General features: G+C 34.1%; 1 protein-coding gene and 2 pseudogenes across 1 annotated transcript; 2 read left to right on the top strand and 1 right to left on the bottom strand.

The window, feature by feature from the left end:
• Nucleotides 1–4,870: 4,870 nt before the first annotated feature.
• On the bottom strand, nt 4,871–5,952 carry LOC121240220 (bZIP transcription factor 44-like). Its single transcript, XM_041137619.1, has one exon. The coding sequence runs from the start codon at nt 5,640–5,642 to the stop codon at nt 5,190–5,192; it is 453 nt and encodes a 150-aa protein (XP_040993553.1). The 5' UTR covers nt 5,643–5,952; the 3' UTR covers nt 4,871–5,189.
• Nucleotides 5,953–13,040: 7,088 nt separating this feature from the next.
• LOC121253692 lies at nt 13,041–18,425 on the top strand (annotated as a pseudogene).
• Nucleotides 18,426–25,921: 7,496 nt separating this feature from the next.
• LOC121253672 lies at nt 25,922–26,458 on the top strand (annotated as a pseudogene).
• Nucleotides 26,459–27,526: the final 1,068 nt, after the last annotated feature.

The raw sequence follows: 27,526 nt of genomic DNA, 5'->3' as shown, positions 1-27,526 counted from the left end.
TTTTTTTTAATCTAATTTTTTATTTTGGAATTTGATAAAGTTGAATTATTTTTTGTTTGAAAATTTGGAAAATTTGTGATGATTAATTTAAAAATATTATAATGATTAGTTTGAAGGTATTTGTATTTGAATGATGTTTGAAAATGAAATGAGATGTGATGAGATTAAAATTATTTTCAAATATCCCTTTAGGGAGGATTTGGTATTTTCATTACTATTGTTTGAAATATGAGATTAATATATTTGGATAGTTAAAGTTTATATTTTTCTTTTAGGGGATGTCTAGTTTAGATACAGAGATGAAACATAAAATTATCAAAAATTTTCATAATTTTATTTCTAAACATTATTCAATTACAAAAAAAAAAAAAAATCAAATGTTCATTATTTTTTTTATCTTATCAATACTTAATCATTATTCAAATGCAAAATGTAAAACATTTTTACAAATTTCAAACTATAACACAAAAAGCAATACAAGTTTTTAAACTTCAAAATAAAAGTAATATTTAAAGACAAGTTTTTAATTTTATAGTATTTTTATTAAGATTTTCTCTTTCATTTTTCAAAAACCCCCCAACTTGATTATTTGGTTTTTGGGTATACTTTTTAAATTCTTTGAGCACTCATCTGATTGTTACAGATTCCTTCTTTTATGCTGTATTTGATTGAAGGAGAAGGAATTGTGATGCTGATTTAATTATTACAAAGAAAGAATAAAGTAATAATTGAAAGTAACTAAATATAATATTAAATAAGATAGAGAAAGTCGAATGCACTATATATGCATGGTTTTTCGAAAAATAGATGGCTAAAAGTCTAAAAACTTAAGTGAGTTAATAGTATTATGGCAATGTCATTTTCGCATATATATATATATATATATATATATATATATATTGTTGCGCTCTAGACGGCCAAAAGGACAACATTCTTTTCCCACTAAAATCATAATCACTATTCGGGAAAATAAAAACGAATTATGTTGTGATGGAGAAAGGGAAAGGACGAATCTCGGATAGTAAGATCTCAGCTTGGGTTTGGAATCTTCACTTTATTTATTTTTTGCTGCTAAAAATTGCGCATTATATGTTCGAAATTGACTTGGCTTTTAGTATTCGGTACAATCATTCACCACTTTAGCCTTTTCAGCCAATGAACAGACCTAAAAATCTTCAGTTAGCTAGCTTACTGTTCAAGTCTATGGAGACTCAAAAGGTCTCTACAAAGTAACAAAACAAAATTGGTCCCAATTATTTATCGGGTTCGGCCATTTTTTGTGCATAGTGTTTTTTTTTTTTTTTTTGTAATTTCGAATTTCAAACTTCTATTTTAGAGGTTGAATTTATGAAAATCAAATTACAGACTTTTGACAATTTTTTTTGTGCATAGTTGAGCGGCCTAAATTAATAAAAAAAAAAGAAAAAAAAAACAAAAAAGAGAAAAAGCTAGCGGTGGGTGTACAACAAAATGGTAGGTAAATTATTGAAAATTGTAATTTGTAGCTGTTGTTGTTCTGGGAGCAATCATGAACTCAAACCATATGGTCGATTCGAGCCTGAAAAAAGCATTACTTTATAGATGCTAATGCCAGGAGGCTAGATGAGATCAGAGTTGCTGCTTATGATCTGTACTTAAATAATTAAAGCCCCGGCCATCGCATAAACTGTGGGCAAAAATGGAGGAGAAAACAAGCGCAAAGGTTGGTCTGTTAGGGGACCAACAGCTAAACCAGTCTTCTGTTTGATGGAGCATCACTAAAAATCATGACTTGCTCCCATATATTATTTTTCTTTCTTCTTTTTATTGTTAGGAAATATTCAACGTCACTCTCGCTTCGCTGTTGAAAACTGCTTTGCACCATTTTTTTGAATAAAACTTTATTTATAAAGAGTGATGGGATTTGACTTCGATCGCTTTCTTTCTGGGCCACCTCCTAATGCGCATGACTTATTATTCCTCACCTCTCTCTCTCTCTCTCCCACAAATAAACTTTGCTGATCAATTTTAGAATTCAACTTTCCTAGTGGGCATTCTCCACCAAGTTATGATTAGACCGGGACCATTTCAGCATCATGCACATATTCCTAACTCATCGACAGGTTAATGAAGGGAATTAAAAGATAAATGCAACAGTTCGCATATATCATGTGTGCTGTGTGTGTTTATGATGATCTATCTGTATTTAAGGTGCGATGATTGTAAATGGAATGTACCACTTTTCTTAATTAGCATATTTCATTGTCTACAATCTTTTCTATGTCTATTATATTAGTTAGAAACAAAAACCAAAGAAGGATTCTAGGTTCTTGTAATCTTATCTCGTTATGTTATCATCATATATATTCAATGTGTTCATGCGAAAATGATCGTTTTCATAATAAATAATTTGCTACAAATAAATATTTTTCTTGTAGTGCCATGAAATCATGCAGATACTTCTACCAGGATTATAGAATATATTGGTTTGGGATAGAGGATAAAAAGAATATTATATCCTACTTTTTTATCGCAAGCAAATGTTATTAAGATAAATATAAATAATTAAATCCACTTATTTCTATCAGTCATATGATGGGTTGATTAATTTATTGAGAACAAAAAAATTTAACTTACACATAAGATCAATGAGTGTTAAGATAACATAAATAATTAAATCTATAATGTTTTTTTTATCAACTTAAATTTTTAGGATTAGTTTATAAAAAGTAAACAAATAAATAATCAGGTTGATGAAAGTTTGATATCACACTACTAGCTAGCTTTTACATGTTAGCTTTTACAGATGCCGGGGAAAACGAAATGGAAAACGCTTCTAATAGAAGAGTTGGAAGCCGTTCATTTGGGGAGATTGTGAGAAGCGTACCACTGGTCGGAACAAAGGTGGTAGAATATTTTCGAAATAATATATTATATCAACAAAAGTGGATACATACATACATATATATATATATATATATATATATATATATATATATATATGATCAGAGGAAAATGCAAGTTGCTGGTTTAGCCTTTTAAACACGAACATTAACGGAATTACAAGTGTGGTGAGGGGATAGATGCGAGTTGTCAATGCCTTGGGCGTGGCAACGTTTTGATCTTTCAGGGAGGGAATTAAAAGAGTATCGAAGTATGAAGAAAAAAGAAGCAATCCCACAAGGTGGAAGATCGGTTGTTTTTGGGACCAATGAAGCAACGATCGAACGATCACAATAAAATGAAAATTTACAAAAGCTAGCTAAGTAACGAATATATTCATTCATCAACTAACCGACAATGGTACCATTTCATTTTATCACTTTGCAACTCATGAAATGGTACCGGCGTTAGCAGTTAGCAATTAAGCAGCAACATCAGTACAAACAGACATGCATGCTTCTTGCTGCATAATGATAAAGGGGTGATTAGATGCGACTCCACACCCTTCTTTTTTTTACTTCATTTATATATATATATATATATATATATTTGAAGCTTTTGTAGCTGTTTTATCTTATAAATTAAGGTTTTGATATTGTTTTTTTTTTTTTTCTTTTACCATTAATTTATGCAAATAGATTTTGATACTTGGGAAATTCAAAACTTCCTTTTTTCTGTGCTTTTTGGTAGGAATATTTAGGTAGCTCATTTTCTGGATGCCCTACTGGTGACAAGACCATAATTTGAACAAACAAAACAGAAATTAAGCAATATCAAGGACTAAGACATGACACCAATAATAATAATAATTTTCAAAGGTTCAAACATGAAAACCCACTTATCTAAATGATTTTTTTTTTTTTTTTTTTTTATAAATTGGTACAAATGATGCATATTTTACACTGCTGACATGACATGATTTAAATTTTTTTTTAAAAAAAATTAAAAATTAAAATCTTGTATTACCAGTAGCATGGCGTGGATAATATATCTTCTTGACAATAGAAAACAATCAAAATTAAAAGGCCCCCAAACACCAAACCGAATCATTTAGGGGTTACAGGGAGCCCACCCACCAATGCCAATGGCCACTCTACACGTTACAGTAGAAGAACCTCCCCACTTGTATGTTCTTTTCTATCATATACTAGAGATAATATCATTATATACTGTTTTATTTTTTGGTCCCCATCCATGATACTTTCAATTGCTTCAGTCGCTAAAGTGAAGCAACGTCAAAGAATTTCTTAGGAAAAAAGATAGAAAAAATGGAATTAATGTGGGGAATTCTATTCCTCGGTAGGAGATACGTATGGGTATGGCCAACCAGAGCAGAGGAAGTGATCCTTCAACTGTGGAAAAAGTTTTTCTTTTCCACGTAAAGAAACAATTATGGAGAGGTGGAAAAGAGGAAAAGGGAAACATGAAGAGACATTGGCATGGTGGGTGGGTGGGTGGGTGGGTGGCCAAGTGGGATACCTTGGTGCTGCCTTGGACTTTACCATAAATAGGAATACATGTTTCGTGCTAGTGGCAAACCTTAGTACTTGTTTCATTCCATTAGTCTACTGACTCTGACCATTTTTCCTTTTCATTTCTTTTTTCTCAAATTACATTAACTTCAAAGGACATTTGTTGTAAGAAATCCATTGGTTTTCAAAAGATTTGGCCATCTTACTTTGTCCCTATTGATTCGATTGCACATAATTTGACAAGACAACCATTTTAAAAAAAAAAAATTACCAACGACTACAACAACAAAGAGGCTCGTCCCAGCAACCGACTTATCATTGCAATTTGACCCAAGTATAAAATCAAAAGATAAATACAATAACAAGCCCAAGCTTCTGCAACTCGGGCCTGATCCTATAGCCTACCTCCACCAACTGTTAGACCCACAGATTGCGATCCATGTTCAGGCCCAGACCCAAGTGGGTGATTTAGATCAGATTTTGGTGTTCCAACAAATTGCTCTAAACTGTGGAGATTCTGCTTATTTTGCCTCTTGCATATCGGACCATACTGCATGTAATTAAGGCATTGCATCTCAATTTATCAGTGTCAAGTATATATGAGTAATCATGCCATCCTAATGCTCTTCTCTTCATTCGTACGAAAACTATGTACGACATCCAATAGTCATGGACAGGGTCAAGAAAGACAACTTAAATTACCAATTGAAAACAATGAGCAACCAAACCACCATCGACAAATTATATAATCCACGTAAAGACATCAACCAATGTCATGCAGACTTGTCCACGAGATCAAAATCCTCGGCCACTTACTGAATTCAAGCCAAAACCTTCCGGCGGAGGCTGCGACAAGCTGCATTGTGGAAGCAGCGATGTATTCAACATTATTAGCTCCGGACTTTTGGGTGTGTTATTTTCTACAAGCCCAAGATTGACGATAAGTGAGTTAAATTTGTCTAAACGCTTGGCCAAGCACATCTTTTCAGCTATCAAAAGATTGTTCTCTGACTCCAGGGAATGCCATCCTCTCTCCCGGCCAGAGTAACTTGCGCTATTCTTCTTAAGCTCTCTCAACAGCATTGCCTTTTCATCGACTAAATCCTCCATCTTTTTCTGTTGCTTCATTCGCGAGCGCTTTGCAGATTCTCTGTTTGATTGCATCCTCTTCCTTTTCTTCTCATCCATTAATCCGTATTTAATTGCATCAGCTTCAGACCCCGAGCTCGCAGATTGTGTGGACGGCATCTTTTTTCCCGTATTACTGAACTCTTAACGATAGATTCAAAAAAGTATTATAGCTTAAAGAAAACTGAGAAATACGAAGTTACTAAAACGTGAAAGAAAATTCAAGAAAACACGTAGAACCAATATAATAGAACGAGTGAGACGGAATGCAGGAAATTGATAAGAGGAATATGGTTCATATCAGAATTGTAGACAATGGTACTTTTCTTGAGATAAATCTCTAATTAAGCCATAGACAACGAGTCCTAACGCTATGGAAGTTTTTTTCAAGGTAGAAATTAGAATGAATGATATTGGAGATGGGTTTGTCAATGCATTAAAGAAGAGATTTGGAGGTTGAGGGAAATTAAGGGTAGTGGCAATAATAAGGGAGATCTCTACCCCCAAGATATTGTGCATTATATAATATAGGATGGAAGGTCGATGATGTTTTGGCTGGAATTGCGCCTGTGATTAGTTTTACAGTTGTGTTGAGGCTTTAGTCACGGAAGTTTCTTTCTTTCTTTCTTTTTTTAACCATATCGTTTTTTAAACGTTCTTATGGATAATCTTCCTAATCTTGTTTTGTTTCAGAAGTTGTGCAGATATCGATAAATATTACAATGTATTTTATCTGCATACAACTGTTCGTTAGCTATTTTTACTTTATCTGTTGAATGAGCCAAAAGCTAAGCAAGTCATAATAGTAACACTTGCACCTAATTTAAAGAGTAAAATCTCTCGGATATATATATATATATATATATATATATATATATTTGGATTAGGATAATCTATTTTCAGATATTCCCCGCAAAAGATGGGCCGGAGAGAAATTTTTGGTACGATTTTTTTTTTTCCAACTTTAATTATATCATCTTCTTTTAGGGCTCCAAAGCAAACTTATTTTGATGTTAAAGACCAATAACGAAAAATGAATCTAATTAATTATTAGTTATGCTGCATACAGTTACTTTTATATATTTTTTATACACTTCATTAATGTAATTAGCTAAAACAGTTATTTTATATTAAAAAAATTATACAACTAATCACATTAATAAAGTACGATTACGCAAAAGTGATTGTACATAAAATTTTTAATTAATTATACTACCCATTTTTACATTTGGAAACAAAAACTATATTCTTAGGATCTATTTGGGGTTGCGATAGGAGTCTTAAAAAGTATTTAAATAGACTTAGAAGCTCATTAATAGAAAAATTAAGTTGTTTGAATGATATATTAAAGTATTTTTAATCTCAAATAAGTTAAAAAGACTGTCAATTGATGAAACTATCTATACAAATTTCATATAATCACAACTTTTAAACTTTCAAAGATATGGTCATAATTTTTAAAAATTCAAATAATCGTCATTTTTATCTCAAAAACACTTTTTAATCTGTTTCCAACAAATGTAACACATCTAAAAGTGTTTTAAACATATGGTTAGCGAATAGTAAATAATTTTTTAATAGTATAACTTATTACTTAAGTTATAAGCTATAAGTCTTGAAGTTATAAGCTATATTTTCTACCACAATTCCAAACATGCACTTAAGCTAGTTTATAAAACATATTAGTAAAGTTCTTACATGATATAATTTGATTTGAAAAATAAATCTTAAAATTTAAATCTTACAAATCTAATTTTTTTTATTTAAGTGATGTGAATAATATACTTTATATACTAATTTAAGAATAAAATAACTTGAAAAATGCTGGTATGTATAATCTATACCTCGAGCAATATTTTCATTATTTTTTTTGTTTTAGTTTGACCCTTTTACACGTGGACGGAAATGCTATTAGTAAATTTTAATCACCAAATTTTTATTGCTTATTTTTCACTTGATTGCCAATGATGTGATGTTGGATAACGAAAGAGTGATGATTAAATGTTTATAAATATTATTTTTTTTAAGTTAGTCTAATCCCTTTGCAATAGGATTGTTTATGCAAGTTTATATATTTTTAAAAATATAAAATTATAATAATATTTTTTTAAAATAATATTTTTTTTCTTTTTATCTCGTTCATTAATACGATTGTACATATAATTTTTCATTCAAGACTGTAAATAAAATTTTTCTATTTTTTTAATCAATTTTTTTAATATTTTTTACATCACAATATATATGGAATAACACGTGGGCACGCAGATCATGTATATTCCTCACAATTTGATAGTGAGATTAAGGCTTGGTTTGGATAGTGAGAATACCTGAAAATTGTTGAGAATGTTTATGAATAGTAATGAAAAGGTAATGAAAAAGTAATAATAAAATATTAAAAAGTAGGTGAAAAGTAATGAATATTAAAAAAGTAAGTAAAAAGTAATAATAAAATAAAGAATAGTAGTGAGAGTACCTCAAATACTCTCACTTGCCAAACACACCCTAAAACGCGTGCCCATAAACTTAGATCCGCATCAACATCTGATGGCCCCTATGATCGGAGTCTAACCAAGCAATGCACATGAGACAACATGATTCCTGGTATGGTAATAGTGCTGGGAAATAGCTAATTTGGGCGTTGAAGATTCTACCCTTTGGACCACCATGGGCCTCAAACTGCCATTCCCTAGTCTCTGTAGACTTGCGGAATTCCCTAATCGGGCCAGGTTACGCAACTGACTGGACTACTGCAGTCCAAAAATAAAACTCACTGTCAGGATTGGGCAGCCGTATTTAAAATTGAAAAATCATTGAGTTACAACTTATACATAATTTTAACACAATTGTGATTAATAATTTTTAACTGTTGATAAAGTGAAGAAATTATCCTTATAATATTAGTGGTGTATGATTAGTAGCCTTATGGTTACTCTTAAAAATTTAACTAATGATAGACACACAGTCATATTTTAAAGGAAGATATATTTTCTAATATAATAAAAAGAGATTTATAATTTAATAAATTAAATCATTCAGCAGGTAGAATTTTTTATAAAATTTATCAAAATGATATATCCACATCAATTTACACAAGTTACAACACCCTATGTGACATTAATTTTTTCCTTTTTCTCGCACAAGCGGCTGGCATTGGGGGAGACTAAAGTCAATAGTAATGAGAGTACTTGAGGTACTCTTGGTATCCAAACGTAGTCTAAAATTGTAAAAGAAAAAAAATTGAAAATATGCTCAAACCCACACCGCACCTAACATCATCTCTCCTGAATTTCAAACTCAAAATCCGGCCACCACCATCCTCCACATCAGCGTTGTAGAGAGTTCTCTCTCTGATTAAGGCCTTCGATGAGCTCCGGTCTCACTCTTCCTTCTCTCTCATGGTCCAACTTGAAGTTGTTGGAATCACAAGAACAAACTCAGCCCCATGCCACCGAGTCCCCAACCAAACTCCACAATATACCTATCTTCTATAGAAAAGGAAAAAAAAAAAAAAACTAACTACTTTACTCGCACAAAATTGTCCAAAAAAATTTCTTTGTTGTTTCCTAAGAAAGAATCATAGTTACACTCACGCAATTCTAACCCAACCTATCGGACTAGATACAAGCAGTGCTTGTCTCTAACACATACTTCTAGTATTTTTTTTTTCATTTGATTTTTGAGAATTTCTTTAGCATAATTTATGTAAGGACAATGAAGATGTTTAGTCATGCGAGCTCTTATGAGCGCACCATGTGGTTGTGCTATGTCATGGAAATCTTGGCAATGGAGACTGTTTAGTGCGAGCTTTGTTGAGCGCACCATGGTGGCTGGATTTGGGGTTTGAAATTTTTGGGGGAGACGAGGTGAGCTCTCGTGTGGCGTGGGGTTTAAAATTCTAGATCTAGTGACTTCTTACAACTTTAGCCCCTTGTGTGAAAAAAAAAGAGAGAGAGAGAAAACTAATGGCACCTAAGAGCATCCGCATTGGCTTCTTCAAACAACATTTCATCTTCAAATTTAATTAATTTTATCAATATTTGGCCCACATTGGTTTAGCCATATACTTTTCATTTATAACTTTATCTACAATAATTTTATCTTTTTTTTTTCAAAAATGAAAAGAACTGTATGGAGTCTAAATGTATTGTTTATTAATTTCAGCTCCTCTCTCCCGCATCTCTTCCTTCTTTGGATTCCTCTAGGTTTTTTTTTTCTCTTCTTCTTCCCTTTCCCCCATCTCTTCCTAATTTTCTCTTCTTCTAGTTTTTTTTTTTCCCTCTTCTTCTCTCTTCATCCCTTTCCCGCATCTCTTCCTTCTCTCTTCTTTTGGTTTTTTTTTTCTCTTTTTTCTCTCCTTCCCTCTTTCTCTCATGTAGCTAAAAAAGCTACCATCTTGCTCTCCTACGACTATTCTCTAGCACGGCACCGTAACAGCTTCTCTCCAACACGACGAGTAATAATATGGTAAAATTCGAAACTCTAGCCTTGATTTTATTGCTTGGATTTTTTTTTTTTGTTGACGTTATTTAGGTTTGATTTTGTTTTCAGCAGGAGTTTTTCAAATTCTAGTTTTGGTTTTAACACGATATGACACAATTTCATTTCTGTTTCCTAGTTTTGCTGGTTGTATACAAGTAATTAAAATTTCTTTAACTTCTGTAAATAGCTATTAGTGTTGGTGTTTACTCTAGAAACTACTGTAAATTTCATTTTTGTGTGTTAATTTGTATAACTTGAAGAACGCTCTGTAAATTGGAGATGGTGCATGATTCCTCGTTACTCTGAAAAGTAGAAGAAAAAAGTTGGTGGGAAAAGTGCTCCTAGTAAAAGCACTTTTTGGATTGCATATTACAGATATTGCATATTTGTTTAACTTGAAGAAGTTCAGATTACCATCAGCCATGTAATCAGAGGTTACCATGATTTGGATTGCAAGCAGACTCCAATTGAGGGATAAAAGCTAATCTCACTCTTTGAATAAAAAAAACTCGACTATTTTTAATTTTTTTGGTGAACAATACCTACTTTTAAATCTAAATAAACAGAATTGTGTGAATACTGTTTCTGGTAACAAAGTTTCAAGACATGCCATTCTGATAACAAAGTTTCAAGAATTGTTTAAATCTATATAGTTAGGAGCAAGAAGTTTTCCTTTACTTTTTTGGATTATTCTCAATAGGTAAGAATTTAAAAGCACAATGAAAACATTCAGATATGCTCCTATAATATTCATAATGAAAACAAGAACTATTCTCGTGATGTGAAATAGGTAGCACTTGAAATATTGGGTAACTTTTTCAGATATGCTCCATTCATTTCAATACAAAATGAAATTTTTCCAAAGAAATATTATCTTTAAGCAATGCAATATTAGGCCTGTTTGCATGAGATTATGTGTGAATATTTAAGATTGTGGCTGCTATTTCAGTAGCACTGTTATGAGTCTAGTCTTGATTTTTAACAATTATACTTTAATCGATGATGGACACCACATTTGATAAAAATCCATTCTTTATCACTTTATTGCAAAGTGGTGAACAAGATCAATATGGAGATAATGAAGATGGATCTTATTGGCATGAATGGAATGCAACAAGAGTATTTCTTGAATTTTCAAAAAGAGGTTTTCGAGAAATCAAGGAAGCGATTTTCATCTCCATCTATATCTCAACCTTTTGAAGATGTGTAGACTTTTGTTGATGTAATGATTTGGGATTATTTTTATTTTGTGGTTGTATTTGTTCTGGGATTATAAGCTATGCTATTTTGTAATTTTTTGTTATTTTGGATTACAAATATGAGTGTTTGTGAATGTTATTTTGGATCACAACTATATATGAATGTTGTATTGTGGACAATGATGAAACTTTTATATTTGGATATTGATATGGTATAAATTATTCTTCATATTGTTCTCATTTTTCCTTAAAACATTTTATGTATATAATAATATTCATTTTTTTATTAGATTGCGAAAATAAAAATGAATATGATTATTGGAGATTATGAAAAAAAATTAATAAAAAAATAAAAATAATAAATAAAAATATTTATTTTATTATTATAGAAAGTGTGATGACTAATATAATGTAAACTTCAAGTTTTGAATGATTAGCTAAAAATAAAAAAATTACATATTAATCAAAATTTAAAAAATAGAATAGTCAATCTAATATTAATGCTTTAAAATTATTGTGCAAACTATTGTATAAAGAAAAAATCTATATAATCTCTTAATATTCACACAATCCGTAAACATCACACTTTTTTTAATTTTTATTATACCACACATTCTTGCTCGAGTGAGAATGAGTTGTCATTCCGTAGTAAAAAAGATAACGCAACCTCGTGAATAAACGTAGGAGGCTGCGACCACCACTCAGTCGTAACACTGAGCGCCTTTCCAAGCTGTGGCTGGAAAGCCCGTACGTCCCTTTCTTCTTCTCCAGGGATTTTTTTTATTTTTTATTTTCAGGGATCTGTCAACTCGCCCACAGGAATACTTCTTGCCCCAACTAACGTCAACAACAGTACTGGCTCGTCTTCTGCCGTCACTTCTCCACTTGCAGATGAGCAATTGACTTCTCTGGACGTTGGTTTGTCTTTTTTTAGCTGATTAGTGAATTTTACAGGGTTTGAAACTTCAATTGGCTTTTTGTTTTCTCTCGATGATGATATATACCTATTTTCTTGACGACTTCGAAAATAAAATCCAGAAGTTCTCTTTGGGTTCCTTTTTTTAAAAAAAATTCAGAAACACTCATATTCTGGGTTCTGGGTAATCTTGCTAACTTTCCTCATATCCGAAATTTGGAGCTTGTTCATAGTAATTTCTAATTTTCTACCACTTGAGAGATGGATTTTGTTTTTATTTTATTTAAGAAAAAGAAAATGCATGTGTGCAACTGTGCAAATCTTGACTGGGAAAGGTCTGACTGGGATAAGAGTAGGGATCCGAGGTGACGCGTTTTGTAGCGTTCTTGTAGAATCGACAAGTTTTCACGTCTTTCGAAACGACTACCAAACATAGTTTTAGGAATAAGTGAAAATGCAATATTAAAAAATATTATTTTCTTTATCACCATACTTCTATTGAACAAAAGTACAGTTTTAGCTTCTTCCTAGCGTACACAAACTAAAATCAATAAATCTCGATGATTGTACATGTGGTAAATGAAAATATAGCTTGAGGCTACATTTAGATACTGAGTAGAGCTCACTTGAATTAAATTTTTTATAAATAATAATAAGTTAAATAATAGATAAAATTATATAAAATTTATTTAAATTAAATTTAAAATATGTTTAAATATTAAGATTAATTTAATATTTATATAAAAAATTAAAATAAATTAAAGATCTTATATAATATTTTAAGTTAAAAAAAATTATAAATTTTATGTATAAAAAAATTTTGAATTGCGATTAATTTAATAATTTAAAAATTAAAAATTTATATATTAGATTAACTTAAAATAGATTGAATTTCCCAGACGCAGCATAAAACGAGTCATCCTGGCTCCACATTTGACCTTTCCTATTATCTTACAGGGTTCGTGATCTCTTATTCCAGTCTAAGCTTGATCCGAACAAAGCATCTCCTTTTTCATGGATGCTCAAACCCTTCCATCCTCTTCCAAACCTACATGGAGTTACGACGTCTTTTTGAGTTTCAGAGGTGAAGACACCCGCAAGAAATTTACCGATCACCTCTACACAGCCTTGAAGCAAGCCGGAGTTCACACTTTCCGAGATGACGAAGAGCTTCCAAGGGGAGAGCTTATCTCTACCGAGCTGATCAACGCCATTCGAGCATCCAGAATTGCAATTGTGGTTTTCTCTAAAGACTATGCTTCTTCTAGTTGGTGCCTTGACGAGCTCGTGGAGATTCTGCACTGCAAAAAGACCGTGGGTCAGATATTTTTTCCGATATTTTATGATGTGAACCCTTCTGATGTTCGAAAACAGATCGGGACTTTTGCCGGAGCATTCGTTAGGCATGAAGAACGGTTTCGGGCTGAGATGGAAAGGGTTAAAAAGTGGAGGGCAGCTCTTATTGAAGCTGCAAGTTTTTCCGGCTGGGATCTCCGGGACGTTGCAAATGGGTATCATGCTACCGCCTCTTCTTCTTCTTCATGCAACTTGTTTTTCTTTATTTTAAGAAAATTCATAAAATGGGTTTGAGCTATAAAATTAAGGGCCGGTTACACAAAATTATACTATCTCATTTCATATAATTATTATAATTATTTTAAATTTTTATACAAAATATAATAAATAATTTAATTTTTTTAAATTTTAAAATAAAATTAATATTATAATAATTTTTTATTTTTTAAACAAAATATTTCCGAACTGGATCTAGAGCTGAGCTCAAACTAGTTGACAAAGTTTAAAGGAACAGATGCTCATTATCCCACATAACATATTTTATATAGTTTTAAATAATTTTTATTTTATTTTATTTTTATTAAACTAATTAAATTCTTCTATTATTATCCATACACTACATACTTGATATAAAAAAAATAAAAAAAAATTAAAATAAGTAAAATGTGTGACATGGGAGATAATAAGTAGAATTATCAGAGGAAAAATGGAAATTATTTTCTAATCCCCATCGAACCTATATTTTTATGGGTAAAAAAAAAAAAAAAATGGAACTAATTTTGGACATGCTTCTATTATTTTTAAATTCGACCTTTCCTTCTATAATCCCTATCATCGTTGTTTCTCTTTAAATTCATCAATTACTAATCCATATTATATCTCAAATTGTTGTTATTGAACCCAACAAAAAAGAAAAATAAGTATTTAAAAAAAATCAAAAGTAAACGGTTTTGTTGAAAAAATCTATGGATTTGCAACATTCACTTGTGTATTAAAAACTTGTAGTTTAGTAGTGCTGTCAATTTAGTAGTGTATTAAAGCTGACCAAGTATATATCGTTAACACATACGTATATTTAAATGATATTCTTAATGAATTTGATGTATCTTAATTACTATTGTACATAACTAATGTTGTTTTTTTTTTTTTTTTTTCCAATTGTGCTTGTCTTATTCTTTCCATTTAAATTATTGATCAGGTATGAATCAAAGTTCATCAAGAAAATCCTGGAAGAAGTTTTGCGCAAAGTGAACAAAGTTCAATTGCATGTTGCCGCACACCCAGTGGGAATAGGCTCTCGTGTTGAACAAATAAAAGATTTATTGAATCTTGGAACAAATGATGTTCGCATTGTGGGCATATTTGGGATGGGAGGAATAGGTAAAACAACAATAGCAAAAGCTGTCTATAATGAACTATGTCTTGAATTTGAAGGAAGCAGTTTTCTTTTGAACATCAAAGAAATTTCAGAGAAACCCGATGGTTTAGTACGTTTACAGGAACAGCTACTCTCTGATGTATTGAAGATGGAGAATTTGAAGATTTCCAATGTTGATGGAGGAATAAGTTTGATTAAGGAAAGATTTCGCCGCAAAAGAGTTCTTATTGTTCTTGATGATGTGGATCACTTGAAGCAACTTAATTCGTTAGCCGGAGAGGTTGAATGGTTTGGTCCAGGAAGTAGAGTTATTGCAACAACTAGGGATGAACACGTGCTAACTCTACTAGGAGTAAATGAAAAATATATGGTTGAGGAATTGAATAACGAGGAGTCCCTTCAACTTTTTAGTTGGCATGCATTTAGGATGGCTAATCCAGCAGAAGAGTATCTAAAGCTTTCGACTGATGTGGTGGGTTATGTTGGAGGACTTCCATTAGCTCTTGAAGTTTTGGGTTCCTCTCTATTAAGAAGAAGCATTATTGAATGGAAAAGCACATTAGAAAAATTACAAAAAGTTCCTGACAAACAGATTCAGGGGAAGCTTAGAATAAGTTTTGATTCGCTAGATGTTACGGAGAAGGACATATTCCTTGATATCGCATGTTTCTTTATTGGTACAGACAAAGAATATGTCAACAGGGTACTTGATGGCTGTTGTTTCTTTCCAGATATTGGTATAAGTATTCTCATTCAAAGATCTCTCCTGACAGTTAATGAAAGAAATGAATTGAGAATGCACGATCTGATTCGTGACATGGGAAGAGAGATTGTTCGTGAAGAGTCACCCAATGATCTAGGCGAACGTAATAGATTATGGTTTCATGAGGATGTCTTAAAGTGCTTCGCAAACATATGGTAAAAGGCATATTTACATTTATATTTTATAAACATAGTTCAAATATTCTAGCAACATAACATAGTTCAAGTAAACAACTGATTGATGCTCACAAAAAATATAAAAGTAACAACTGATACTTCAAGATGGTAAAAAATGATGCATGCAAGCATGTTTTGGCAATTTTAATCATGTCTAAATCGCATACACCTGTATGTTTTGAATTATGGTGGTCAGAATATCAAGGTTGCCTTCGGTTTGAAGGTGTTCTAGCTTTATACAAGATATGACTTATTAAATTATATTGTCAGGGATCAAAAGCAGTGCAGGGTCTCGTCTTAAATATGCCAACACTTGAAGATGTACATTTCGAAGCCGAAGCATTTAGAGAGATGAAGAATTTGAGATTACTCCAGATCGATGGTGTATATCTCAAAGGCTGTTATGAACTTCTTCCCAAAGAGCTCAAATGGCTTTGTTGGCATAAGTGTCCTCTGCAGTTTTTACCACCAAATTTCCAACTCGAGAGCCTTGCTGTCCTTGACATGCAGCATAGTAATGTCAAACAAGTTTGGAGGGAGATCAAAGTATGAGAAATTTTACTTACCTTTTGTTTCTATATCGGGGATTTTTTTTTTTAATTTTAAATATTTTCTTAACCTTTATTTTTTATTTGGCAGATATTCAACAAGTTGAAAGTCTTAAATATGAGCAATTCCATATATCTCACCAAATCACCGAACTTCTTGCGAGTCCCTCTATTGGAGATAATGATACTTGAAGGTTGTACTAGTTTGACTGAGATTCACGAGTCTATTGGACATCTGAAAAGCCTTGTTTTGCTTAATTTGAAAGGATGCAAGAATCTGAGGAATCTTCCAAGAAGCATTTCTAACTCAAAATCTCTTGAAACTCTCAACTTGTCTGGCTGTTCAAAACTTACGATGCTACCAAAGGATTTCGGGTATATGATGGCTCTGAGGGAGTTGCGAGCAGATAAAACTGCAATTAAGCGACTCCCGTCCTCCTTTGGTCTTTTGACAAATCTCCAAACTCTAACATTATCTGGATGCAAAGAACATGCCTCGGAATCTTGGATCTCACGAATATTATCTGGGATATTACCAAGTTCGAACCCCACGAACTTGCTACCAGTTTCAATTTCTGGATTATGTTCCTTGAGAGAATTGGATCTCAGTGACTGCAGTTTACGTGAAGACGGGATTCCCATTGATTTTGGGAGTTTATCTTCACTTGAAGAGTTGGATTTATCAGGAAACAGTTTTTTAAAGCTACCTCCCTGCATGAGTCGCCTTCCTAAGTTAGCTAAACTTCGTTTGAATGACTGTACAAGTCTTCAATTGATTTCAGAACTTCCCACAAGTGTAACCGAGTTGAAAGCAGCTCGCTGCACATCATTGGAAAGAGTCTCAAATCTGTTTAACCTGAAACGGTGGTCGTCAATTAGCCTATCTGAGTGCAACAAACTGGTTGAGATTCAAGGTTTGGAGAAGCTACAATTTGCAATCACTCACACGGACGAGGGCTACAATGTGTCATATTTTTTCTCTAAGAATATTTTCCAGGTTCTCTCTCTCTCTCTCTGTTTTTTTTTTTCTTTTAAATGATGTGAAATTTCTTTAAAGCAATCACATCCATCATATAACACATTTTAAGTAGTGATTAATGATGACATGCATGACTAATAATGACAATATAAAATGAAAAATAATATTTATCTTTCGTTTTTGTTGTAAATTATTTTTTCTTTTTCGAGACTGCAGTCCTCAAACTTGCAGAGCCAGTGGGGTTATCCATTTCACCCTGGTCGCGAGGTTCCAGATCGGTTCAGCCATAAGAAAGTTGGGTCTTCGATATCTTGTCATGTACCTCCACTTTCAGAGGGTAAAATCGTGGGGGTGGATGTTTGCGCTGCTTTTGCACCCAAGAAAGAAACCACAGCTGAGCCCGTGGTACGCTCTTTTGAAATTAAGAGCCGCTTTTTTACTAACCAATCACATTGGTTTGATGAATTGCGGGAGGGAACAACCTTTATGACCTCCATACCCATGTCAAATTTCAAAGCTGGGATGGCAAGTGGAAAGGAAATAAATGTGTCCTTCGACTTTGGAGAAGCCTTTGAAGTGAAGGAGTGTGGAATATATTTAAGATTAATTGAGGAGGCAGAGCCAGATGTTATAGATGAAGATGAACATGGAAGTTTGGTCAAAGACGTCGATTTTGTTACTGGTGCCGATACTGCAATGGATATGGTGTATATGAAGAGGGGTCGTGATGAACATGAGGCAGGATCAAGCAATGACTGGTCTATTCAAGAAAGTTGCCCTAAAAGGTCGAGGCTGGAGGCCGAAGCATATAAGAAGGAAAGTCCTTTATGATGAAGATGATATATATATATATATATATATATAAATATGTATGTATGTATCATCTGACCTAGAAGGTCTGCAACTAAGATCAGGCCCTTCAGCTTTTGAAATTTGATTCTTTTCCCATTTTGTCTTTGAACTGTGATTTTTTCAATAATGGTTGTACAAGTAGTGTTGGTTTTATTTAATTCCGACTCTTCGAGTGAGGAGATGAGACGATAAATTGGGATGAGAAATATCCACTTTATTGAGATTCTGAGACGTGTTTCTGATCGAACAATCTCCTTGGGTTCGTTTCTTCAATTTCTTGTAACTAACTAGCCTTGCCAAGGAAAATTCTGTAGCTCTATGGCATCGTCTAATTCAGTGGGCTTATTAACACTGCATTTCCCTTTCGACATGGGTATGGAGGTACGTGCGAGAGTCTGTGTCTCCAAGCTGGTATTAAAGCAAAGCAATGGCATTTAGCTCTTGCTTGGGCAATTAGCGTCATCCCTCCTTTTATTTTTATTTATTATTATTTTTTTAATCTTTCTTTCTTTTTTGAAATATGGCTTGTAAAAATTAACGCAAAGTTTGAAGGCATCAATGTTTCCGTTGGAGTTGCTATTCAAAACATTTTATAATGGCCAAGAGGAGCCAACATCTTTTACTTAAATCTGGCTGTTCAACTTCAATGACTCGTAATCGTATTAGCATTAGTTTCATCAAAGTCATTTTTAAAATTTGATGAGAAATATATATTTTTTATAAATTTAAAACTTCTCTAATCATAATTTCACAATATTTTGAGATTGGAAAATGGTATTTTACTCACAAAAAAGTAAAAATAAAAATAAAAAATAAATATGACTTTTCACAATTTTTTCTTTTTTTATGTTTTATTTTTAAATAAAATTAAGTAATATACAGATGAAAAAATCATGTAAATATATAAATTCTTAGTACATTTTTCATAGTTCAGTTAGCACTATGGATTAGAACTCCTCATTTGCTATGCATGACTTTTGCTCCTGATGATGCCACGTGTGCCTTATATTTCTCGGGAGTGTGTTCTGTTCTGGTTCCTTTCTAGAATGATACCTTGCAACTAATAATAACAACTTATCCACTGCCCACGTGGTTTTATTTGATCTCATTCTTTCTTCTACTTTTTGCCCCGAGATTCAACTGTGAGGAAAAAAAATAGGATATTAATGAAATGGATAGGAATTGATCTGTTCGAGAAGATTACTCTCTAGAGATATTAGTTGGCTTGAATAATCTGTCTTGTTTATTGATGCAAACAATACTTATAAACAAATGACTCCACTGACTTGGCAAAATATTTTCCTACTTATAGGGAATTAAATAATTGACTGGCACATGCTGCCGAAATACTTGGAATTAAATAACTAATCGAAATTAAAGACATGACCTAACAACTCCACACGTTAATCTGTAGACCAACAAATTCTGGTATCAGATTGGTTATTTGCAATTGACTCATTCAACTAAAGAAACAATAATTTAATGCAGTGGGCCTATGGGCCTAATAACCATGAGAGCATCATGTTTCACTCATTGGTGGCCCAGCATAGTAGTCCCAATTACAGGGCTTGACCTGTAACAATCCCTCCCCTTGGGCGACCTTGTCCACAAGGTCTGGAAAGACCTTCAGTTTGTAGTAATTTGTCCACAAAGCATCTTCAGGAGCGAGATATCTCCATTGAACCAGTACTTCGACGCCAGCCTTATTCTTTTGTTTCACCACTTGGCGTTGAAGAAGCTTCTCTGGCTCAGGTCGAAGTAATCCATCCGCAGCAGTTGGTGGCAACTTGGTGGAGAGGAGGTTGCGGCGACCCAACTTTGGCTTCAAGTTGGAGACATGGAAGGTGGGATGGATCCTAGAGTCACTTGGAAGCTCCAATCGGTAAGCTACTGTCCCTATTTTCTCGGGAATCTTATAGGGACCATAGAAACGAGGAGATAATTTCTGATTGCGCCGATTGACTAGAGATTGTTGTTGATATGGTTGTAAACGTAAATAGACAAAATCTCCAATCTGAAATACCCGCTCCATTCTTCTCATATCGGCATATTTCTTCATTCTAGCTTGCACAAAGAGAAGATTATGCTGTAATAATTGTAGTATCTCACCCCTAGAACGCAAGGTGTCCTCAACAGCTTGTAGTTTTGTTGTACCTGGAGAAAATGGAAGAAGCTTCGAGGGTGGGTATCCATAGAAGACCTCAAAAGGTGTTAGCTTTGTGGAAGTATGAATGTTTGTGTTGTACCATCATTCAGCTAAAGGCAACTAATTTTTCCAATCCTTGGGTTTAGCACCTGAAAAACTTCGTAAATATTATTCCACACTTTTATTCACGATCTCAGTCTGGCCATAGATTGTGGATGATAAGCCGAAGACTGAAGAGAATTGAAGGTGGCTCCTTACAACTTAAACATTTCTTTCCAAAACAGGCTTGTAAAAGTGGGGTCACGGTCTGTGACTATTGATGCAGGCATTCCATGTAATTTAAATATGTGCTCCAGAAAAATAGTAGCTATTTTTGAAGTTGTATATGGATGCGATATGGCAATGAAATGTGCATACTTGGAGAGTCGATCCACAACGACCATAATAACACTACACCTATGAGAGAGAGGTAGACCTTTGATAAAATACATAGAAATATCCGTCCATACCTTAGTAGGAATTGGGAGAGGGTGAAGTAAACCAGGTGTATGAATATTTTCAGATTTATTCCTTTGACAATTTTCACACTCCCGAATGAAGGGGCATATGTCTCGACGCATGCCTTTCCAATAAAATTCAGATTTTAATCTGTGGTAGGTCTTGTGAAACCCAGAGTGTCCTCCAAAAGAGTTGGAGTGCATGAGTTCCATAAGCATATCTCGCATAGGAGACTGTGCAGCAACAAAAATTCTATTTTTGTAAAAAATCAGTCCATCCTTTATGGAATAAATAGAAGTATCGAGGTTCCCATTACGAAATTGATCCTGCAATTTAATTAGTTCAGGAGTAGTGGCATGTTCAGAACATAAAGTAGATAACCAAGAAACTAAGGGAAGTGTAAGAGCTGAGAGTTCTCCATGATCCTTCCTGGATAATGCATCTGCAACAAATTTCTCTGTCATTCTTGTAGTATACTTCAATGTCATACCCCAAAAGTTTAGTGAGTCGTCGTTGTTGAGCGGGAGTACCCACAAGTTGATCCAATAAATATTTGAGACTTTGTTGGTCAGTTTGAACAACAAATTTCTGTCCCAAGACATAGGGTCACCACTTTTTAATTGTCAAGACTAAAGCGAACAATTCATTTTCATAAGTGGAAAGTGCTAAAGCCTTTCCTTTCAATGCTTTATTCGTAAAAGCAATTGGTTTGCCTTGCTGTAAGAGAAATGCTCCAATGCCATAACCTGATGCATCACACTGAATTATAAAAGGTTTAGAAAAATCAGGAAGCACTAAAACAGGAGGTGATGTTAGAGCCCTTTTGAGGTCCTGAAATAAGACTATGACTTCGTCGAAGCAAGTGAAATTGTTCTTACGAAGTAAGGCTGTCAATGGGGCTACAATGATGCCATAATTTTTAATGAACTTCCGATAATATCTCGTAAGGCCTAGGAACCCACGAAGTGACTTTAGAGTACTAAGAAAAGGCCATTTGAGCATAGACTCTATTTTGGAGGGATTGGCCTGCACACCTTCTTTAGATATGAGATGACCAAGATAATTAATTTCATTGCAACCAAAACTACACTTTGAAAGTTTAGCATAGAGTTGATTTTGCAGCAAAGTCTCAAGCACCAATTTCAAGTGATGAATATGTTCATCCATATTTTTACTATTGACTAAAATATCATTAAAAAAAAACAAAAGGAACTTATGGAGATATGGGCGAAAAATTTTATTCATTAAACTTTGAAAAGTAGCGGGGGCATTAGTCAAGCCGAATGGCATAACTAGGAATTCACAATGGCCATCATGGGTGTGGAAAGCTGTTTTTGGGACATCATTAGGAAAAATTATGATTTGATGGTATCTTGAACGAAGGTCAAGTTTGGAAAAAGATAGTGGCCCCATCAAGTAGTTCGTCGACAATAGGAATTGTAAATTTGGCTTTAATAATTTCTTTATTTAGAGCCCTATAATCAACACACAATCTCCAACTTTCATCTTGTTTACGTACCAATAAAACAGGTGATGCAAATGGGCTTTGGCTGGGTCGAATAACCCCGGTAGTGAGCATTTCTGTGACTAACTTTTCAATTTCAATTTTTTGAAAATATGGGTAACGGTAAGGCCTAGTGAAAACTGGTTTGGTTCCTTTATCGAGATCAATATGGTGATCATGAGTGCGGGTCGGTGGTAAACCAGTACAAATCTGAAAAACAAATTGAAAAGTGTCTAAAAGAGGCTGGAGTTTAGGGTGAATTTTTAGTAGTAGTGATGGGAAAATTAAGACTCTCAATTAAGTGTAACACCATACCTCTTTTATCCATTTTAGCCGCTAGTCGTCACCTTCCACAAGTGAGAATGCAGAATGAGTAAGGCCTTGAAGCGCCACCTTACTGCCCTTGTAAGTAAAAGCCATAGATAACTTCAAAAAATCCTAGAGAATTGGCCCAAGAGTTTTCAGCCATTGAACACCTAAGACCACATCACAATCACCCAAGGTGAGGACAAAAAATTCTGTACAGAAGTGAATACCTTGCATCTGAAAAGCTTTAGATTGCGTAAGTCCTTCACTGCGGACAGCTTCGCCATTTGCTACCTTGACTGTCAACCCCGGTGTATGGCATAGAGGTAATTGTGCCTTTGTTACAATTGAGGGATCTACAAAATTGTGAGTGCTTCCTATGTCGATCAACACGACAATTTGTACACCACTAATAGAGCCAATAAGGCTCATGGTTCTTGGGTTTGGAGAACCAACAAGAGCATGGATGGAGATTGCTGGTTCAGGTTCTTTGGCATCAGGTTCTATGCTTATAAGCTTTGAACTCAGCTCTCTTACTTCTAGAAGATTGTTAGGGCATGAAACCACATCCTCTTCATTGGAATCTTCACATTTCATAATAAAAAGCTTGGCTGATTTGCAACGATGGCCAAGACCCCACTTTTCATCACAATTATAGCACAATCACTTGTCTTTTCTTTCTTTCATTTGGGCTGGAGATAAATGTTGAATGAGAATGGGCATCTTGGTTGTTGGCTTCGAAAGAGCCCATTGGGGTTTAGGAGAGCCCATTGGAATGCGAACAATTCGCTTTAGTGCTGCCACATTTTCTTCTCGCATCTTAGCGATGCCAAAAGCAGTCAATAATGAAGTTGGTCTTATCATGCGCACCATATATCGAATATTTTCACGTAATCCACCCAAGAAACAGCTGAGTTTGTAAGATTCAGCTAATCCATGGAGTTGATTAGAAAGATGCTCAAAGTCGTACTTGTAAGCTTCCATCGTCGTTGTTTGTTGTAGCTTTGTGAGGGCTTCCATGGCATCTTCATAAACGGATGGCCCAAAACAAGTAAGTAAGGCACGTTCAAATACTTCCCAATTTGTGAATGAACCAGTCGCTTCTAGTTCCCGGAACCACGTCAAGGCTTTGCCTTCCATATGAATGAAAGCTAATAAAACACGGTGCTATGGGTGTGGTTGATAGTATTTAAAAAATTGATTGGCTTGATACAACCAACTGTTAGGGTCAACTCCATCAAATGTGGGAAACTCCAAGCAAATTATTTTGGTTTGAATGCCATAGGTATCTTCAAATAGAGGATTCGAATAGTGTGTGAGCACGACATTGGTTTCAACGTCCACTTTCTTGCCTTCATGCTTCAAAAGTATTTCTAAATTAGAAGCTACTACTTTCACTTGTTGTGCTAATCCTTCCACAGTTTGTTGCAGGTGTGCTTGCTGTTTTTCATGTGTCTCCTGGACCTGTTTTAAAGTGGCTAATGAGTCGGCTAACTGGAAATAACGAGTACTGACATTACCCTCAGCCATGGATGCACTGACTCTTGATACCAATGTTAGGATAAAAAATAGGATATTAATGGAATGGATAGGAATTGATCTGTTCGAGAAGATCACTCTCCAGAGATATTAGTTGACTTGAATAATCTGTCTTGTTTATTGATGCAAACAATACTTATAGACAAATGACTGTACTGACTTGGCAAAATATTTGCCTACTTACAGGGAATTAAATAACTGATTGGCACATGCTACCAAAATACTTGTACTTAAATAACTGATCGAAATTAAAGATGGGACCCAACAACTCCACACGTTAATCTGTAGACCAACAACTTCAGGTATCAAATTGGTTATTTGCAATTTACTCATTCAACCAAATAAACAAGAATTTAATGTAATGGGCCTATGGGCCTAATAACCAAGAGAGCATCATGTTCCACTCACTGGTGGCCCAACATAGCAGTCCCAATCATGGGGCCTACCCGTAACAATTGTTACGATCCCATATCGACTAAGTATGAGATTGGTTGATGGTTTATAAGCCCTTAGACACCCTTCCTTTATAAGCTAGTTTTCAAGGGTGAGTTTTACCAAGTGAGTTCATAACAAATGGTATCAGAGTCACCCCACGTCTAAGGCCATGTTGCGACAGTTGCAATTGTGCGGCATGGGAAGTGATGCCGGCATGACAATGTTCACTCGAAGCTAGGAAAAGACCTAGCACACAACCAGCCCGTGTGACCGTCGGGACTGTTGTGGACGTCGACTACTAAGCATGGTGGTTGTTACGATCCTACATCAACTAAGTATGTGATTGGATTATGGTTTATAAGCCCCTAGGCACCCTTCTCTTGTAAGCTAGTTTTAAGGGTGAGTTCTACCTAGTGAGTTTATAAGAAATGTGTTATTTAATTCCAAGTATTTCGGCAACATGTGCTAGTCAATTATTTAATTCCAACATACAAGCAGACTATTTCCTATGTGCCCACCTAATCCAACGTTTTCCTCTTCGCGCCCGAGCTCTTCCCTTTGCATCCAAAAGCCGCCTTCAACGACTGCAGCCTGAGACAAAAAAGTGCCTGTGACACAATAACTTTCTCTCTCTCTCCCTCTCTTAGTTAGAAAATAAGAATAGCAAACAGATAGTATACAGTGAGGCAATTGTTAATCTGTCTTTTAAACAAATACTGTCTCCCACTAGAATTGAGTTTTGTAAAAGAGAATCTGGCAATTTTTTCATCAGGATATAACACTGTTTATATAGTGTGCAGATTGCAAATTTTGAACACTAAACATTAGAACGAATATATGCAATAGTAGCAGTTGCAATGTTTCAATTTGAATTTAAATGAAATAGTTACTATCTGAAAATGTATAGAAATAACTGTAATTGACAGTTAGCAATAATTGTAAAAAAAAGATGAAAGAACACATCATTTAATTCAAATAAAAAATTTCTTCACTTGCGAAGTGATATGTGCGCCTAAAGCATTAATGTGTCGTGCGCGTGCGTGTGTGGTTAGACACTACTATTGTGTGTCTACCCTTGTATTCTATTTTATGTATAATGAAACTCATTCACTTATAAACCACTAAAAGTTTCCTTCTTTTTTTTTTTTTTTAATGTGGGATATTTGAAATAATCCAATACACTCTCTCTCCAGAAGCTCCCCTCAACGTTGCACGTCTTGTGGTTTGGCCTCCGTTCAACAGTGTCATCTTAGGTGAGGATACTTCTCTCTCCCTCTCCCTCTCCCTCATCTCTTTTTGTCTCGGGTTTGGAAGATTTGGGCGAAATAACATAGTTATTCTAAGGTCACACAGTTGGACCTTGCTGTGATCTGACTGATGCCTTGATGAAAATCCTCGCTAAGAGAGGGTACTCTTTCACCACCACTGCAAAACGGGAAATTGTTCGTGACATAAATGAGAAGCTTGCTTATGTTTCCGTGGATCACGAGCAAGTGTTGGAGACTGCAAAGAGCAGCTCTGCAATTAAGAAGAGCTATGTATTACCTGATGGATAGGTTATCACGATTGTAGCTGAAAGGTTCTGTTACCCTTAAGTACTCTTCCAACCATCTCTCATTGGTATGGAAGCTCCTGGAATCCACGAAACTACTTTCAAATCCATTACGAAGTGTGATGTGGATATATAGACATATCGTGCTTAGCGGTGGATCGACCATGTTCCCTGAAAATGTTGATCGAATGAGCAAGGAAATTTCGGCTCTTGCTCCCAGCAGCATGAAGATCAAGGTGGTTGCTCCACCTGAGAGAAAGTACAGTGTTTGGATTGGAGGATCAATCCTAGCATCTCTAAGTACCTTCCAACAGGTAACTCCCATGTATCACCTTTTTGCTCTTTAAAAGAACTTTTAAGGAATTTACGATTACTGCATTCGATTTCTGGTGGATGGACTAGCATGTGGGTGTTTGTGGATCTTGCTTGGTTGTTTTGTTGATATATTTTTTTTCTTTTCATGTTTCAAATGTGGATATCCAAAGTTGAATATAATGAATCTGGTCTGACTATTGTCCACTGAAAAAGCTTCTAAGTTATTGATTGGTGGTGAATCAAGAGTTTTACTTTAGTCTTGTGTCACATGTGAGTTAAGCTTAGTTGGTTTTTGAAGCTCTGGTTTTACTAATGGAGAAGAGATATGATTAGAGTATTGGATGCTTGGGGTTGTAAGCTATAAACATGTTGTATGCTGTCTAGGTGAGTCTTAGAGCATTCACAATAGCTCATGTAAAATATATTTTTTCTGTAAAATATAAAGAAAGTTGATCAAAAGACCCTTCTAATAGATTTTGTATTTTGATCTTTATTTTACATTTTGCTACAATAATCCTCTAGATGTAGAGAATACTATTCACAACTTTAAAATATTTTTAATTATTTTCTTTCTCCTTTACAAATTTATTGGTAGTTAGAAGAAATATTTGAAATGAATAAAATATATTAAAAAATAATATTTAAATTATATAGAGAAAAGTTAGATAAGCTGATGTATGACCTATTGTAAAAATCAGTATGTAAAATAGAAAAGTGAATTTTGATGATATATTTTCAAAGATAGGATAAAAGAACCATTGGAAATGTTCTTAGAAGCCAACATACATTGGCAATAGTTTAGTTAGGCCTGGAACCAAGCTGGTAAATGTCTTGTTTCCTATGGTACATCGTTTCTCAGTTTGCAGTGGATATTTCTAGAGGACAATTGAAGTCTTTCTTTGTTGATGTCTTGCTTTCTAGCTAGTAGATGTCTTGCTTTCAAGTATTAGATGAGTTGCTTCTTTGTTAAGAGGCATTTGTTCTATTAAGACTCCGTTTGAATATAAAAATGGTCTCATCTTATCTCATCATTATAATTTTTTTAAATTTCTACACAAAATATAATAAACAATTCAACTTCTTCAAATTTTAAAATAATAATAATATTAAAAAATAATATTCT

This window comes from Juglans microcarpa x Juglans regia, chromosome 1D (assembly GCF_004785595.1).
Source record: "Juglans microcarpa x Juglans regia isolate MS1-56 chromosome 1D, Jm3101_v1.0, whole genome shotgun sequence".
NCBI classification, from domain to species: domain Eukaryota; kingdom Viridiplantae; phylum Streptophyta; class Magnoliopsida; order Fagales; family Juglandaceae; genus Juglans; species Juglans microcarpa x Juglans regia.
Note: the sequence above shows the minus strand (reverse complement) of the source record. Positions and strands in the feature narration are given on the sequence as shown.

What these genes read in the sequence shown, in the direction of transcription:
- LOC121240220 (XM_041137619.1), bottom strand. Translation starts at nt 5,642, where the DNA reads ATGCCGTCCACACAATCTGCGAGCTCGGGGTCTGAAGCTGATGCAATT.